The 18,875-nt window shown below is 44.7% G+C and overlaps 1 protein-coding gene across 3 annotated transcripts in view; it reads right to left on the reverse strand.

Annotated features, from left to right (window-relative positions):
- Nucleotides 1–212: 212 nt before the first annotated feature.
- The window catches only part of LOC146183870 (uncharacterized), a 141,114-nt gene continuing 122,451 nt past the window's right edge, over nucleotides 213–18,875 (reverse strand). For 2 of the 3 annotated variants that reach the window (XM_084609204.1, XM_084609206.1), the window contains exons 5-7: nucleotides 13,101–13,373; nucleotides 939–1,075; nucleotides 213–388 (exon numbers count right to left, since the gene is read on the reverse strand). In XM_084609204.1, the coding sequence (XP_084465330.1) occupies nucleotides 282–388; nucleotides 939–1,075; nucleotides 13,101–13,373 (517 nt within the window). In that variant the 3' untranslated portion in view covers nucleotides 213–281. The remainder of the gene's footprint in view (nucleotides 389–938; nucleotides 1,076–13,100; nucleotides 13,374–18,875) is intronic. The other variant, XM_084609205.1, reaches the window with a different exon arrangement.

Consider the following 18,875-nt stretch of genomic DNA (forward strand, 5'->3'; position numbering starts at 1 on the left):
CAGTCGGCTTGTACTCCTTTTTTTAACCTGAGCGCACGAGCATCGACCGTCGAGTTGATAAGCGCCATACAATGGAACACAGCGGCGCTTATCGACTTGACGGTTGACGCTAGTGCATTCAGGTTAAGTGGGAGGGTGCACACCCATTCTTGAAGAGAAATTTTGGTGAATGAGCATGAGTAGCAAACTAAAAATGTTCAAAAGATTACAAATTCACAGCGACAAGCATTTTATTCAAGGTGTGTTCCACAAAGCAGAGCTTCTGCGCTTGAAGTATTTTTCTACTTGAATATCTTGTCAAGATGAGGGACAGGCACCTTGCCGAAGATTTCCAAGCCCTGAAGGGAGCCTTTGTTTTGGTTTGGTGTGAGCACCTCAAAAGGTGTGCCTGAAACAAGGGTGGGGCAGGAATGAAACATCCTGCACACTGAAAGTGTCATTAGGAGGGAGAAAACTCTCAGCACAGGCCAATTTCAGAGGTTAAAACTTTGAAAGAAAAGGAAAGAAAGAGAGGGACACTTAAGCTCCACCTTCATAGGCTGGGACACATGAAGCCAAATTTTAACCAAGCCGTATGAATGTGCCTGTGTGGCCTAGGAGTAGCACGCTTAGCTCGGAATTCAATAGCACTGGAAGGTAGATTCTTATCCCACCTTCCCATCTGAAATGAGCAAACAGAGTTGGCAGCTCCTCCTAACTTTATCATGCGGTTTTGTTAAGTCTTGGTGCGTGACAGCATGGAAGAAGTTTCTAAAACATTCAGCCAATGGTTCACAGAACCTGCAAGTCCAGTTCCACAGCATTACAATACTACGTGCTTTGAGTGAGGCAGGGACAAGGTCCATTTCCCAAGGTAGTGACTCGATAGACCAAGAAAGGAGCAAGCACGTCTGACAACTCCAACACACACTGAGTACTGGCTAGAAATTGGTGCCTACCCTTTGCCAAAAGAGGCACTTCCTTGCGTGGCTTCTCATCATCTGCCTCATCCCCAGAGTTGAGGTCTGCATTGTCGTAGTTGTCTTTATCCTTGTTTGGCTCTGGGAGCTCACTCCTGTGTGGTGTGATGTCGTAGCTGCAGGCAAACAGCATGCATACAGATAAACATGACAACCAGAGAATGAATGTCATCCATGTTGTAATGAAAAAGTAAAAGTTGCAAATCAAATTTTCAGTAAAACATTGTCACGAACACGTCTAACAAAAGCACAATGCAGTGACTGAAAGAATGGCACCTCAGGCAACTGTTATTAAGCAGGAAAGAGAAACATTTGATGAAGTTTCAACACTGTTTGAAGGTGCTTGCAGGAAAATCAGAGTTCCAGCTAGGGTGACTATCCTGCATTACAGCTGTGTTGGAAAGTGGTATGTCAGATCGAAAGTTGCAGTTTTCGACGCCAATGGGACATGCGACATGAGGTTCTTAAAAGGTTATAATTTGCTTTAACTGGCCATGTTGCTGCTTCCAGGGCTCTGTCAATAGGTCCGAGAGTACTGAATGTAAGCAGACTGCACAGCTACCACCCTCTGCACCTCTTTACCTTCTGCGGCACTGTTGAATTTGAGTTAAGAACACAAACAGGAAGTAGAAGTGCAGTGATGGCCAGATAAGCATTAACGATTTTTGTTATTGTGATAAAGCCTAGCTACCCCGCCGGGGTGGCGCAGTGGTTACGGCGCTCGACTACTGTTCCCAAGGACGCGGGATCGAATCCCGGCCTCGGCGGCAGCTTTTCGATGGAGGCGAAAAGCAAGGCGCCCGTGTGCTGTGCGATGTCAGTGCACGTTAAAGAACCCCAGGTGGTCGAAATTTCCGGAGTCCTCCACTACGGCGTCTCTCATAGCCTGAGTCGCTTTGGGACGTTAAACCCCACAAACCAACCAACCAAAGCCTAGCTGTTACGCTCATTATACCCAGATTCAACTGCATCGTCACAGGCAGCATGTCTATTGGGCACGAGGAGAGTACTATTCCCCGCGTGACAGTTGAAGGTGTAATTCATGTGCCAGTCGCGTGCTTTGCAATGAGTCTCAAGCCATTCAGTTTTTGCGCTTATGGATTTGCTGTCTGCAGTCCATCTGAGTCCATAAATAGATTTTTGCAGCAACATAACCTCTCACCAAGGGAAAGAGCTGTCATGTACAGTCGTGAAAAATATTTTGAATTTCATGGGCCCTTCGAACTGAATTCGTTCCCCACTTGTTCTAAACTATTCTCAACTTGGTGTCACTTCGAAGTGATACTAATTTCTCAACCCCATCCCGAATAAAAGCAGCAAAGTTTACTACGTCATAATATTGATGATTTAAGTGCATCCTTATTCAAATTTTGAACCTACAATCTGTCTTCCAGAAGGAAATTCATACAATGTTTCACACCTTATATTACAGCAATTCGGAATTTGCATGACCAAGACGAGGTGAGACGTGAGGAGCAGGAAGGAAGATGGGAACGAGCAAATTAGCTTCGACAATAAATGAATGGAATGAACTGCCGCCTAATATAACTGTTCTGACATGTTTATTAACGTTCCAAGTCGCACCGCTAGCTTTTTCAGACAGGTTGTAGTCGAATTATGCGGTTTTGTCATTCCCTGAAATTTTTTTTCTTGCTTCTTTTGGTCTCACCTGTGTGCTTAAGTTGGTGAGTTTGCAAAAGTTTTTATCCCCTTGTTCCGTTCGTTAATGTTCTGCGCACATGTTCAGTTTTTTTGTAGTGTTTAGTCCTTGTTCTCTTTGGCTGTGATGCACATTGTCCATGCTTTTAAAATCTGTTTCGCTGAAATTGCTGCACGTTTCTCTTTTCACAGTTGTTTTCAAGTTAGAATACTGTTTGCCTATTTTTCAAGTTTTGTCTAAAGATTGCTTGCCGAGATATTTATCACTCTTGCATATCCTCATAACATCACCTCTTATCTTGTTTGTGGTTTGACTGCTTTTTTCCCATCTGCCTCCTTTGTAATGCCTTACTGAGCCTTTAGGATATTTCAAATAAATAGATAAGTTTTGCGCTCATTTGCATCAATGAATATTTTTATAAGCAACGGGCGATGCAGAGTAACCACAACTGCTCGAATGGGTACTATCCGCAGCCACAAATTTAGGATGGAACACAAACTTTCAGTGCGTGAGCAAAGGAGACTCATGACTCTCTGTTATCGATATACAGTGAAATCTCGTTACTACGAACACCGCATTAACAAATTTTACAAACTAACGAATGTTTTAAGAATCCCTGGCAGAATTGCTATGTTTTCAATATAAAAATATTTCAGAATTACGAATTTCAAAATAGCATATATTTAAGAATAACGAACATATTTTATTTCTTCTATAATTTTGGAACATCAGTATTACGAATTCAGCTAAAATTAACAGCGCCACAGCTTGCAACTCTTGCGTGAAACAGAAATTGCCGTTTCTGTGTGTATGGTCCGTAGGCTGCAGCTCTCATCGTCAACACATCTAGTACCAGCTCCTAGCGCCACCACGAAGCTATGGTTTATTACGTAGTAGCCAGCAGGCCTAGCCGCCTACGTTTTTTTCTTGTATGTCGTACGCGGGTCGGTAGTTTGTGCGTTCGAGCGTGCTGGAATATTTTTTTTTTATGGCGCGGATTAACTTATTGCAAAGTTTAAGCGAAAGCGATATTAGCCAGCGTAGTGCCAAGAAGATATGAACGCAGCCGCTTTCACTGCAAGAAATCGACGCAGGGAAAAAGCGATTCGGCCTCTACAGACAGGTAGCATTGCCCCATCGACTGCCGCAATCATTTTGAAAGACCGAGACAAGATTTTCAAACTTCAGGGAGCATTGAAGATGAGGTCATATTGAACTCTTATGTTTTTATTACTTATTTTTTGCACATGGACAAAGTCCATACTTTCATCGCTCGGTGCAATCACGCATGCGACGAGGTGTTCCGCTAAGTGGAAGTTGTATGTGCTGTAGTGGTGTAATGTAGTGCACGGTCGTGTTTGCTGCACGCGGCAGAAGAAAATAATTGATTTCTTCAAATAAATCAGCTTTGGAATTAGTGTAACATTTTAATTTGAGGTTTTTCTTGTCTACACATGTGCCCACTGCCAAGGTACGTCATTTGCATACGTAGGTTTGACCACTGGCTTATAATCGCAGATTTTTCATTACGATATTTCAAAATAACGAATGATTTTTTGCGGTCCCACGGGATTCGTTACAGCGAGATTTGACTGTATATATGCAGTACAAAGATTTTTCTTTCTCCCTGTCATAAAGATCTACAGTGCCCCTGTGGACTGTGAAACATCAAATGCCATGTGTTGAGGAAAATGACTGAAGTGCACCTGATTACCTCCACACCTGCGCAAAAAACATGGATTCCAGGATGATATGTGATTATGTTAGATGAATGAAGTTCGTGTGTGGAAATGATAGCATTTATTGTATATTTCTCCCAAACACACTTTATTAAACCCTTGTTACTAACTTTCCACTTTCGACAATAGAGGCAAAGCGGAAAGGTCATGGCGGCTAGACTGGTCGTCTTGCCTTCCTTCATCAAATTCAAGGTGGAATTGGCAAAGAGGTCTCCCAGAAAATTGTTAGGAAGATTCCATAGCGATGAAAAAATATAGGCTTTGATTAAGTGTTTAAATAGGATGGCGACCCAAACACTCTTTCATGCCTATGAAAAATGGGTAGAAGAGGAGAGATGACCTTATGAAGTGGGCAAGACAGCCTGCTAAGCTATTCGAATTAAATATCTTTGCATAACCTTTGTCCGTCGTGTGAGGGACAAAAAAGTGAGCAGAGCTGAACATTTTACTCAGTTGCTACAAGAGTGAAGAAACAATCTGTATAGTCACCGATGGCTTTTTGGACTCCATGCCTCCACTTTGTCAAGCAGCGATCGGCAAAAAAGGCTCACATGCAAGGTACTGACGGCGGTAAATTGTTCCGAAAAGACATTTTTTTTTAATTGGTGCCCTACTTATTGATGAAAGCCCACATTTCCCCTGATAGCCTCATGCAGTGAAAAAACATTTTGACTAAATTTGCTATGAGAACGAACTGGGACATAATTGTGTAAAAACTGCAACCACGGTGTAAGGATAGAAAGGTGTGCTAATGGTGCCGCTTGTCCTGTGCTCCGAGCATTGCAGGATAAGTCTCGCAGTTCTGCTGCCTGCGTGGCAACGCCAAAGTGTGGGCGCTCCCTCCGTTTGTGTTGTCATTGTCTGCTTGCAGTGAGTTTTGTTTGGCACGGTCTTCTAATTCAGTCTCTACTGTCGTTTTTTTTTCACTGAAACATGACCACGTTTTGACTGTGGGTGTGTATGGTGCTATCGGCGGTGCTCCGGTGCCTCAACAATGAGATGAAAGTGTGATAAGCTCCACGATGCGTCACAAGCTGCAAGTCGTATAAAGAAAAGTTGTCGCTGTTTTCGGCCCCAAAGGATGAAAAACATTTGAAGGCTTGGAGAAATGTCATCCCACATAAGGACCCTTTGCTCCAACCTTCAGACTTTATATAATAAGCATTTAGAGCGTCACCTCTCGTCAAAGTCTTGCGAAGCTATATAAAGTTGACTCCCGTTAAGACAAACTCGCTTAAGATGAACCCTCGGTTAAGATGAACAGTGGAGGTCGTTTGTTTGGTTCCCCATAGAGTCAATGCAAAACAAATCCGCTTAAGATGAACACTTTGCAATCGCTAATCGGTTAAGGTGAATTTTCACGGCCGGCCGCACCCCACCCGCGCAGCTTACTCAACCGTCCGAGCAGCGCTTAAGCGGAAAGAAAAAAAAAGCTTTTCAGTGCTACGACCATCCGTGCCGCCGACGCACCCAGACCCAAGCGCGTCAGCGTCGGAAATGCGATTCTACGAAGGCGGAAGAGTGCCGCTGCTCGTCCTCTCCCACCGTTCCCCCGCTCACTCCTTTTGTCCCCGCAGTAGGAGTAAGTTCGCGTTTCGCGTCGCGCCGGCTGTCTTGGTGCGACCTCGGACAAGGACGAAACAGAGCGCAGAGAGGAAGAGAAAGAGAGAAAAAAAAGAGCATGCGCCGCCCGGCCAGCAAAACTAGCGAAACGCAGGAAAAAAAACGATGACAAGAAAAAGCAGCCAATGACGTTTCCCAATGGTGATTACGTGATAGTCTCGTCATGCCAGTGCTACCGAGCTCCGCGCCTTTGCTGACCGCCAACGACGCCTACTACGCAGTGCACAGATCCATTGTTCATGGCGGGTGTGCGCGTCGTGTCCCGCAATTTTTTACCAGGCTGTACGCTGTCACCTCGTGGTGTGCGCTGTTTGTTTTCGTGCGCGCCTTGTTCGCCGTGTTGCTACTATGGCTAGTCGGCTAACAACTTGAAAAAAGCCGCTTGAGCTTCGTGAGAAGGCCGAAGTTTTGACCGACGTTCGCGCCGGCCGGATTTCAAAGACTGAAATAGCGCGCAAGTTCGCCATCGCAAAAAGTACCGTGAGCGGTATCGTGAAGGCCAAAGTGCAGATTACCAATGCTTAGGAAGATGGTAAGTTTGCGCCGAAGCGGAAGAGGATGCGCACAGCTATGCACAAAGACCTTGAAGACGTTCTGCTTGCCTGGGTGAAGAGAGCGCGCAGTGCGAATTTGCCAGTAAATGGAGTGCTACTGAAAACTAAGGCGGAAGAAATTGCCCTGCGACTGAATGTCGAGTTTGCGTGCAGCGATGGGTGGCTCGACCGTTTTCGGAAAAGGCACGGACTGGCCTTTCGTTGTGTTGTCAGCGAGGCCGCTGCAGTGGATGAAGCGGTCTGCAGCGATTGGAGGCAGAACAAAATGAATGAACTCATGGACGAATATGACCCTCAAAACATATACAATGTGGACAAAACTGCGCTTTTCTACCAGCTACTCCCAAATAAAACTCTCGCATTTGCTGGTGATGACTGCGTGGCGGGCAAACGGAGCAAGATTCGAGTAACGGTACCCGTGGGCGCAAATATGACTGGGACTGACAAACTAAAGTTGCTGGTTATTGGCAAATCTAAAGCACCACGCTGCTTTAAAAACATAAAAACGCTGCCGGTCACGTATATGGCTAATTCAAAAGCGTGGATGACGCAGGCACTTTTCTAGCAATGGCTTCAAGAGATGAATCGCCCCTTCCAGAGACAGCAGAGAAAAGTTCTCGTTGTTAACAACTGTCCCGGACACGGCCACGTCGCCGGACTTCATGCCATCCGACTGGAGTTTCTACCAGCGAATACAACGGCGAAGCTGCAGCCTATGGACCAGGGAGTAATAAGTAGCTTGAAGAAGCACTATCGTCGCTCTCTGCTGCAAAGGATGCTGATTTGCATGGAGAGCAGTAAAGAGTACACAGTTAACCTGTTAAGTGCTGTCCGCTTACCGACGAGCGCCTGGGAGCAGGGTACTCAAGCTACTATTGCCAACGCCTTCCGCCATGCAGGATTTGTGGCGCTTAGTGATTGCTCAGTGCAGAATGACTGCGATACTACGAATGAGAACCACACTGCGAACTTGGAGGATAGAAGCATTGTTCCTGCGCTGAGCAGTAAGGGTGTGTTCATTGACATCAGTGCGTATGTCAGCATTGACGAAAGTGTGGAAACGTGTAGGGCTGACACACTGGACGCTCTGATTGAAGAAGTGCTTGACCTACCATCGGAAACTGCTGCTGAAGATTACAGCTTGAATGTTATGCCTGAATCTGCACTAGTTACCTGTGATGCAGCTGATGCCTGCCTAGACACTTTAGTGCAGTTTTTTTAACAGTGTGAGGGCACTGAAGGTACCTTCAAAAGTTAAGCGAGATGTCTGCTTTTGTAGCAGGCCGTCGATTTTCACGACAGATACAAAAAAAAATAACAGACTGGGTAACAGTCAACAATCCCTGATGCCTTACTACTGAAAAGTGTAGTAGACAATCATTAGTCCAATAAATGCTTGTATTGCAGTTTATTTTTCTGAAAGGCCATTTTATTCATTTGTTCTCATATACGAGGTATTTGGACACACTCTGCATGCTCAAACATCATTTTTGGAAGCACTCCTGATTAGACGAACTTCTGATAAGACGAATAATTTTCATGGTCCCTTGAAGTTCGTCCTTAAAGGGAGTCTACTGTCCAAGGGTCACCTATTGGTAAGTGCACTGCAGTGACCGTGTCTTGTAAAATATGCGGTGCCAACAAAGTTTCCTGACTTCTCTGCGCACCTGTCAAAATCCGGGGAGGAAAGAAAAACATTGAGTGGCACTTTGCACCAATAAAGTGCAATAAGGCGAAAGCCTGTGTTTGAAACTTCACCGATTCTCGATTTTACTGTGTCTGCTTTTGCGTGGTGCGCCGTTCGAGGAAGCGCCAAATGAAAGGCACAGCACAGACGGCTGAATCGGTATGATGCGATTGCATAAGCTACCAGCCAACATATAAACCGCCCCTTAAACCGGGCCTTATGAACGTGCCTGCGTGGCCCAGGGATAACGTGAATGCAAGGGTCTTGGCAGGCTGATTCCGGTATCACTCTCCCATATGAAAGGAGAGACCCGAGTTGGCAGCGCCTGCCAAGCGAAATGTCAGGATGCCCTACGTCCAGTTAGTGCTCAGCCATGTCAGCTGCCAGCTACTGCCTCCCACGTAACGAAAGCATATTAAGGCTTATGCCTTAATAAGTCCCCTTTTGGGGGGCGTAGACCCAGGGTCGCCCACCTTGACCTATGGTGGTCGTCATCTTGGATGGCATCACGTGACCTAGCGAGGCCGCAAAGTGTGACACCTTCTGCAAATGACAGTATGAGCCATTAAAGGCTTTTGGAGGTCTGCTGAGAAGCACGACATTCCGGTCGAGCCACTCGACGGTCCTCGAGAGGATGCGCTGAATCAAGACCCGTATGCCTACGGAGGAGAGCCTGCAGAAAAAATTCTCCTCGGACACGACATCATCCAGCTTCAGCCATGTACTTGTTAGAAGTGTCGCCAAACATTTGGCCTTCGAGCACTTGGCAGGGCTGTCATCAACTCTTAACAAACTAGTTGGTGTCAGACGTATTTCTAAAAATATACATTACAGTTCTAATTTTTGTGCTGTTTGTCTTGTAAGCCATGCATGGGCTCCTTCACTCCCCAGTGACACCGCTTTCAGAGTTTGTGCCCAAAATGAAATTAATTATAAGAGTGCAATATATATGCAGTTTGAGTATAGCATGGGGATCGATTCACAAAATAGGCCTGCATGCACTTTTTTGTCTTTCTTGAGACAATTTCACACTATGAAAAATATTTAAATTTAATTTGTTTATATTATGTACAGACGATTACAGCACCTATCAGATTCTACGCAGCTCAGATCGCCATAACGAAAGAATTACGATCGCTCACCCCCGTCCACACCACTGCTCAGACAAGCTGCACGTGAGAGACTAAATTCCCTGAATGATTTTGGTTCGTCGGTTGATAAATTACAGATGACCGATCAATACAGGCATCAACTCTATATCGGCCAGATGGCAAGCAAATTAATGGAATTTTCTGTTTCTCATGCGCTAAACAAGCTGAAGGTCACGAGACCTACAGGTAAACACTTGAGGATTATAAGACAATACAATATATTTTTTGCTTGTTTACTCATTTTGGCTGATTTACACTTAAATTAATTGTTCCCATCCCGTCTTAATGTATACATCCCCATTATTCCAGCATTTTCTTGTTATCGTCTATTAGTTCCCAATTTTCTTCGCCGTTTCCAGCTATGAGAGCGCCCGCAATCGTGTGGCGCCATCTGTCGGAGTGCCAGGAACTGCGAGAGTTTCTGTGCAACGTGCGGAGCACTCAAGAGACCTTTCTATTCTTACACCATGACTGCGACACTATCTTCCAACTCAGTGTCCCAGGGGGGGCAGGGTCCTGTTGGGTTCACTTGAACTTTAGTGTGGTAAAAGAAGTCTGAAAACTGAAATATCTTTTTGCTCGCTACAGGAAAAATGAGTAATCTTTAGCAGTCATTCAACACATATGTTGCTTCCACTATGGACAACACTGAAGGGGCTATGCTAATAGAAAGAGAGGTACAGATCTAGGTCTAGATATAGCTGAATGAGAATTTCTACGATGTGTACACCTTGCTTAATGTCATCATACAGACATTGTAGCAATCAAACGTGGGCCTGTGGGCTTTGGCGCGTATCGGTAGATGCGAAACTATTTGACTGCTTGCTTGAACAGTTCTTGAGAAGGCGAGTAGGATAGGGTAGCGAGAATAATACCAGGTCTTGGAAAATGAGAAATTTCTGAATGCTTAACGTGTACATCATCCAGCTCCCTTAGCGTCAACAGCTATCTAACGAAATTTTCAGTCTTCCTGGACTGCTTGCTGCATGCACAAGAGTGCAGTATCGCTCGCTTGCCCATTTTTTAGCGTAAATAACCATTACTCACAAAGCTGCACATTTGGCTCGATTGAAATCAGAACTTGCATCAAGCTCGATTTCATATGTCTGGCATTGAGGCAGTAACAAACCACAATTACATAAGCATAAATAACATGCTGTGGTTACCACATGACGCATGATCACAGTGTCCCCATGTAAGAACTTGCTGACATAGAAGTAGGTTAATGAAATCAGTGTCTTTTAAGATGCTGAAATTCTTTTCGGTGCCCTTTGCTCCCCAGCGAGAGGAGTCACAAATCTCCCTTGATGGCTTAAGATCAATGCAAGCGCTGTTCGCTCCAGCAGAGGAGCTATGCCCGATATCCGGCTTAGGGCTAACTACACAGGATTTCATATACCATTTTAATTTTTTTTCTTGTACAGGAAGGATCTGCATGAAACTGGGTGGAGCTGTCAAATTGCTGCTAAATACAGAAAACTTGTTAATTTAGCCTTCAAGGGACCAGAAAAAAATGTCCAAAATAACTGAAAGCTCAAATTACAAAATGGACCTGGAAAAAACTGCCAAAAAGTGTTTGCAGCAGAGCCATTTTATGTGTTGAACATCTGCCTGATGATTGTCTGCCTTAGAGATCAAAACTTTAGACAGAATGTTTTTTCCTGTCAAGTGCTTCACTTTGCGCACACCGTTGGGAAGGGCAAACAGCAAGGTCCCTCATCCAAAAACGGCCCTTTTGTATTTTAAAGATGCCTTCTTGCACAGTCCCTTGGTCCAGCATTGCAGTGAAGCGCACAGTACGATAAGACTGCTGTGAATTCGAAATTTTTCGAATATTCAGAAAATTCAGAAAATTAGTTTTCCTGAATACAAAGATTCGCACACTCCTAGTCATGCAATAAATTAATGTCGACTATGCATGTTACAGTAAGATACAAATTGAAAAACAGCAGTTGCGTACCAAACAAGCCAGACAAATTTAAATTGTTCACCTTATAATCTTGACTTAATGGTTAAACGTAACAGGAAAATCTTTAGCAGTAGACTACTTTCGGTCACAGGGGGACAGTGTGTGGTGGTAACTCTAGACTTGAGAAAAAAAAAGTACCATTTTGAGAACATGCAAAAAAAAGAAACTACAACTGCAGTGAAGTGAGAGCTGCAACAGGGAAAAGTGTGTGACCACCTTGAAGGGCCACTGTCCAGAGTGTGACCTTTTAAGCAAAGGAGCTCAATGCTTTTATCAGGTACAGGAGATAGTCTGTGCAAAATGCTAAAGCAATATGCGTATCGCAAAGCAGCAAAATTATGAATCAAAGCTCTCTGATCCTCTCGTTTGGGAAACCAGCTTCCCCATTCTCTACACTGCCCTGTAGAGCCGCGAAGCTGACGTCAGAATCACAACGACATCCATTGGTCAGTTTCGCTGACCGACAGGTGAAGGATGGGCGTACACCACTAATGTGTCCGCCACTCGTGCGTGTTTTTCCCTCGCCCGTTTTATTTTTGCGCACGCAGAGTACCATGCCCCACCTCCCGCCAAACGTGGAGGAGGAAGAGTAAATTGGCTTGCTGAGGCTAGACGACCGGGCAGGAGAGTGAAAAACTTCAGAAAGGGAATGGGAGGAGGGAAACGCAAAATCGTTAGATTGCGATGGTTGTAACTGCGTTATTAGTTACTCTTTTCAAAAACATTTTTTCGGCCTTGCATTCTAGGGAAGAAGCCTCAAAGTCACCAGGGAAGAAAATATTTTCGACCAGAGGGTGGACAGTGGCCCTTTAAGGTTAACTACACTTTTTTTGCATGTCTGTCTGCCTTGTACAGTCAGTTTGTTAACTCAGTTTGACCCACTGCAGTAAGTGCTCATTAACGCAGACATTCAAATAATTCAAGCTGTGAACACAGTTCAGCAGCCAAAAGCACACAAGGTGTAGGCATACACATGAATCCTTTCTCCTATTTAATGGCCACGAGTAATTATCACGCAGGGTTACGCACGCGCTGTTAGGAAGGATGGTGAGAGGAAACCACATCGGCCACTCCCACTGCTTCCCACTCTCCCGCTAAGATGCCATTGCTGCCTTCCCCATTTCCTCCTGGCATAGTCTGGGGATTCCCTCTCCTCAAACAAGGAGAAGCGTGCCTTTCGCAACTGCCTCTCGTCTTTCGGCCGGTGAACACACAAGCATTTGGTTTATACATTCTGCCAAGAAGACCACCGTCATTGCGTGAGTTGCCCAGCGATCGTACACACTTACCACAGCGGGACATGAGCGCAAAGTCACGTTAGGTGAGTAGAACGTTCCTCTCCTCTTTTCGCATGGTTAATCTTTCACCCCCGTATGTGAGTGGGATGTGCACTCACTATGGAAGTTGTTTTTGAGCATTTTCTTTGCTGTGTAATTACTTGGGCAGAATAAATTCTGCATCAAGGGCGCAAGTCATGTTTATCCCCTTTGACTTGAACCCGGCGTGGTGGCAACTCATCACTCCGTGGGCTGGAGATCACTGCTCCGATTGCTAGGGCTGGCATGCTCACGCTAGGAGACTCCCGCGTCTAGCCGTTTGAAGCATTGTTACAAGAGCAACTCCTATAAAGGCTGTATCAGATGATCGTTAATCTGGTTGCTACAGGTCTCATACTGGCTAATTCAAACAGGCTCCGAAAGACAGACCACGGCAAGGTAGGATCTTGCATAGAAATAAAGATTGCAAAAGTTGGCCTACTCGCTGCACCTGGGTGGGCTACTGGCCCTCTCGAATGTGGAGTTCAGTGGTGGTGGTATTTTTGGCTCAGTAGCAGCGGGGCGAGTGAACGTCTGGTCAAGGGTCTTTTCAGGCTCGTTTACCACAGACAGTGTCATGGTGATGTTAAGAGCAGTTTCCTGTTCCGAAGGTGGGGTCTCAACACGTTCTGTGATGCATCGTGAGTCAGAGGCCGCCTGGGGCTGCTCAGGGGAGGGCAAGAAGCTTGACTGGTTCCTCAGGGACTGCGGAACCCTACGAGATAGAAGACAAGAAATAATCAGAGTGGTGAAAACAAAAGCGTCACCAACACTATTATGAAGCTGTCAAGGCACCTCACATGAAAGTCAAACAAGTAGCACTGCACACACCCTTAAACTGTATGCCACACTACAGCACAAGTATACTGCTTGATCTTTTCATTCCCAGGGCCTGACAACCATATTCAAAGAAGCTGGTAGCAACGAATTAAACATTTCTTGATTAAAAAAAAATTAATTTTTAAACACTTAACTCCAGCCCCACCCACTCTATTCTTCATTGCCCCAGAAGAGAAGATCTCTAGAGGCCCTGAGTAGAGGTCACTTTTTCATGTGACAAACATTTCTTCCCACCTAGCCTAGAGACACATTTCACAAGCTGTTGCAATACGCTGCCACGATGCATCTTGTAAGTTGTGATACTGCAGTGTGACCACATCCTATTGTCACCGTCATGTACACAGAAAGCTGCGATGTTTGCATCACTGCTCAGTTTTTTGCAGAATATACAGGCCGCAACGCTCTTTAGTACATTTAGCTTCTTGTCCCTGTAGACGCTCAGTAAAGTTTCACAGCCTTAAGTGGGTCACTGCATGCAGACGGGCCTTTTAGTGACAAATACTGTCAGCAGCAAAAGTTTGCAGGGTATCCAGCGTGTGGCAGAGCGACAGAAAACTGCACTGCTGTACAATCTGCCACGATTGTGCTCGATTACGAGGCTAATGGAAATTGCGTCTAAACCACGCTTTGTGCACGCTTGTCCCTCCTTCGCTGTCAAGCATGCCTCGTCACTTGCTTCCCCAGGATCCGCTTTTGGTGCTTGTTGCTGCCACTGAAGCGCGAAGTCATCATAGTTGCTCGTCTGCTTCAGCAGCTGCGATGATGAACGGTTGCTACAGAGCATATGTGCGGCGCGCTACATTCTGGCAGCGAATGTCACACAGCATCCGAAATGCATGTCACGGGGAAGCAAACGACGAGCCATGCTTGATAGCGAAGAAAATACAGGCGTGCACAAAGTATGCGTCTGACGCAATTCAGATAACTTCGTCATAAGGCGCAATAGCGGCAAATGTCACAGCAATGCCATTTTCTATAGCTCCGCTATGCTCTAGAGATGCTGCAAACTTTTGCTGATGACAGTACATGCAGCTAGCCATGTTTGTGCATACTCAGGAAGACACAGGAGTGCAAGCAATGGTGCATGAAAGTAGAACAAAACCATGACGAGCATTTCTGTTGTTCCCTCCCGACGTCAGTGAACGTTTTTTGCGCTCTTGTGTCTTCCTGAATGTGCCTTTCAGTTTTCTTCAAGTTCTGCTAAAAACCTCTGGATCGTTTCAAAGGCCCCAGTTATTAACTCTATGAAGCCCTCTTACATCATTCTCGTTATAAACTGCACTACAGCTATGAAGAAAGTTATCACTGCACCTATGCCCCTTAGTGTTTATATACCGCTGCATTTTTTCTGAATAAACATTCAGCTATGAGTGAGTCCATGTGATGTAGTCTCCTTCTCAGTCATTGCCTTTTTTGTGCTCATTAGCAATAAGTAAAGCTTTCTGTGTGGAATGGAGAAAAGTGAGTGAAACTTCACTCCAATATTCTCGCTTCCACAAGAGGTGAGCACTCTCACCGTGCCTTCACTACTAGAATATTAGTCATTCTGCCACATTAGCAAAAGTTTGTTTAGTGTGAAAGCATCACTGCACAAGGTGTAACCAGTTCACCATTCCCTATGTTGTCGACCTTTATTTGATGCTGCCAAGCTCAGGTTACCAATACTGAAACCACTGTAATGCACAGTGTACTCAAGAAACCAAAGTGTCACTATGGTGAGCCTGACATTTGACCTTTGAATTTAATAGTGGTTCAGTAGCATCACCTTGATACAAGCAAGCTGTACAAAAGACATGCCGCGGTGGCTCAGTGGAGAGGAAGCTTGGCTACTGAATTGGAGTACCCATGTTTTATCATGACCACGATTGACCATGTTTCAATGGAGCTGAAGTGCAAAAGGCATCCATATGTGCTGTGCGATGTCAGTGCATGTAAAGGACTCCGGATGGTCGAAATTAATTCATAGACTTCCACTATGGCACCTCTGTCTTCTTTCACTCCCACCTTCCTCTCTTCCCTTAAAATAGGGCTCAGGTGTTCACTGAGAAGAATAATAGACACTGCGATTTTCTTTCCTATAAACCAATTTTTATTACGAAAGCATTACTTCGCCATGTTCACAGATTTCTGTCCGCAGGCCGCGTTCGCAGCAGTTGTGAGTAAGTGAGAAGTGGTAGAGGATAATGAGTGGCGTTAGTCGATAGAGGGTGACGTAATTTTGTGTCTGAAAAATAATTAGGCCAATAAGTTATTGGGTAATTAATTACAGGCAAAAAATTTCAACGTTGTCCGCAGCAGTTGTGAGTAATTGAGAAGTGGTAGAGGTTAATGAGTGGTGTCAATTTATAGAGGGTGCCATAATGTGTCCGAGAAGATAATTAGGCCAATAAGTTAATTAATTAGAGGCAAAACACTCAAAATTGTGTCCGCAGCAGTTGTGAGTTATTGAGAAGTAGTAGAGGTTAATGAATGGTGTCAATCGATAGAGGGTGACGTAATATTGTCCGAAAAAATAATAAAGCCAATAAGTTAATTAGGTAATTATTAGAGGCAAAAATGTAAAAGTAAAGGTAAAAATAGTCTCAATGGCCAATGGCTTCGCACCACATTTGAATGTATCAAAAACTAAAATAGTTATTTAGATCAGTCAATTAGGGTGACGTCAAAGATGTGACGTCACGCAACCTGAAGTCCAGCCAAAAAGGGCATAGGAAGTGATTGGCGCGCAATTTTAAAGTACCGAGGATTAAAATGTGCGAACAAGAAGTGAATTAGGCAACTAGAAGCAACCAACAGCGGCATCCTTGCTTTCGCATTACTCCAATTCAGATTCCACAGTGCTCTTTAATTTTTATTACAAGCCGCTTCCTTGCTACAGGCATGTCAGACAAGTCAGAATGGAGAGCGAGCTGGGACCTTCAGTAGTGTCTTCTGAACAACAGCGTGCTTTCGCACGCCTGTTTAACCTTAGCTAAACCCCTGACAAATTTTTTTTAAGAAGTGAGTAACTGATGGTCAAAAACAGATGTGCAAGAAAGCTACCCAGGTGTAAACATACTAGCACTTTTGCAGATGTATACATTAGTATCGTCAGTACCACCCTTAAAAGGAACATCACACTGCAATCTAAGCGTCCAAATGTTTTTTTTTTTAGTAATGTAAAGCTTCCTGTCTCAAGTGGTCAATTCCAAAACGGTTTTTCCAGAAATGCAGTAAAAAAAATTTTGCCGAGAAATTTTAGATCAATGCATGTGCCCGGTTTTACGTAGTCTGATGCTGGAAACCATGAGCAGCAGCCATGATGGCGATTGTGCGTCGACAAATTAATTTACCTAAAACTAATACAATTTGACCCACCAGGCAGTAATTAGCCATTTTTTAGTACACGGTAGCGTCACGTTCAGCTACTGCACCCAAGGGTGTTATGACACAAATCGTTTTAGTGGGTTGCAGTCACCACTTCATCCAAAAAAATTCAAAACACTGTGGTGCCATCTAGTGACAAACGCTAGAATATAACCATTGGCGATTTGAAATGAGGCTGGTTTTTGCTGACAGGTGCAGCGGAGAGTGTGCAAAATATCATAAAACAATGCGAGCACACTTAATAGATCAGAGAGCACTGTGCACTTGCAAAAAACAAGTGGCGTTTTCACAAGATGTGATTACGGGCATTACGACAGTGATAATTACAGAGTTTCGTCGTAAGAGGCAACACCAGTCATTTTCATGAGGCTTTCAGTACCACATTAAAATTACAAACCCTCGTTTTTTGGATATTGTAGCACTTGACCTATACCATACGAGGCAAGATCTTTTCATTTTTAAAAGTTAAGCCAACTTAATTGCACAGATGCGGTTCTGTCAATAACGGCCAGGCCAGAACAGAAGTAGTACAGTAGCTGCCCACACCACACAAATAGGTTTGGTTTGGTTTGTAGGGTTTAACATCCCGAACTGACGATAGATTCCACAGTGAAGGGCTTCGGAAATTTCTACAACCTGGGGTCGGAAAAAATGCCGACTGCGCAATACACAGGTGCCTCAATTTTCACCTCCATCTAAAAGCAGCCACCATGGCCAGGATTCGATCCCGTGCTCTTGGCTACTGCACAAATAATTGTTATCCAACACACACACATATATATATATATATATACGAAGACCAGAACAGAAGTAGTACAGTAGCTGCATATATATATATATATATATATATATATATATATATTATTAAGTTGGCAAAAAAGAATGTGTAGGCCGCCGAGCCGGTAACACAAAGAGCGCAGTGTTGGCGAAGTCCAGGTTTATATATATATATATATATATATATATATATATATATATATATATATATATATATAAACTGGGCTTCGCCAACACTGCGCTCTTTGTGCTACCGGCTATATATATATATATATATATATATATATATATATATATATATATATAAATATGCAATTAAGTTGGCTTAACTTGGCGAAGTCCAGCAACGTACGGTCCGAGCGCGAGAGGGGAACTTCGTCGTCTTCCGCTTCTCTTCCTTGTCTTCATCATTAGCTCAACCAGTGAAGAAGCAGCGACCCTATCATCATCGTCATCATCAGCCTGACTATACCCACTGCAAGGCGAAGGCCTCTCTCATATTTCTCCAATTAACCCGGTTCTGTGCTAGCTGCATCCACTTGACCCTTGCAAACTTCTTAACCTCATTCGCCCACCCAACTTTCTGCCGCCCCCTGCTACGCTTTCCTTCTCTTGGAATCCAGTTTGTTACCCTAAGCCGCTAAAACAGACGCTTGGGCAAGTTGGTAATCCAGCGCTCGTTTGTGTACTTCGTTCGTCCTCGTCTTTTTTTAGCTGTTTACCCTCAATACCCTAAGCGACCATCACTTATCCTCTCTTCGCACTGCATATTCTGCCCATGCCCATTTCTTCTTGATTTCCACCTGACTCAATGCTCGAGGCAACTCACGGACTCACAGGGAGGGCGTCCTGGCGTGATAAGGTGACGACAGCCCGAGCAATAGCAATGCCGCGGTCGAGAAGCAAAGGCGGTTTACTCTCGACGACACGTTCAGCTTCCTGGAGGATGTCCGCACCGACGGTCACCATTACACTGGAGCGGGGAGGAACAGCCACGTGCTCGTTGAGAATGTGGAGCGGCGCTGGCAGAACAGTTAACTTCGAGGGCCTTCTCAATCGAAAACTGAACCGACTGAGATTGCAGGTCGATGACATCCACACCCAGTATAACGTCTCTGGAGCAATCCGCTATCACAACAAACGTTGCCGGGAAGGTCCGCACTTCAACTGTGACTCGCGCTGGGCATGTTCCTCTAGGTGTAATCAAATGTCCTCCAGTGGTACGTATCTGTGG

The sequence above is a fragment of the Amblyomma maculatum genome, chromosome 7 (assembly GCF_055883805.1).
Source record: "Amblyomma maculatum isolate TAMU_Amacu chromosome 7, ASM5588380v1, whole genome shotgun sequence".
Classification (NCBI taxonomy): domain Eukaryota; kingdom Metazoa; phylum Arthropoda; class Arachnida; order Ixodida; family Ixodidae; genus Amblyomma; species Amblyomma maculatum.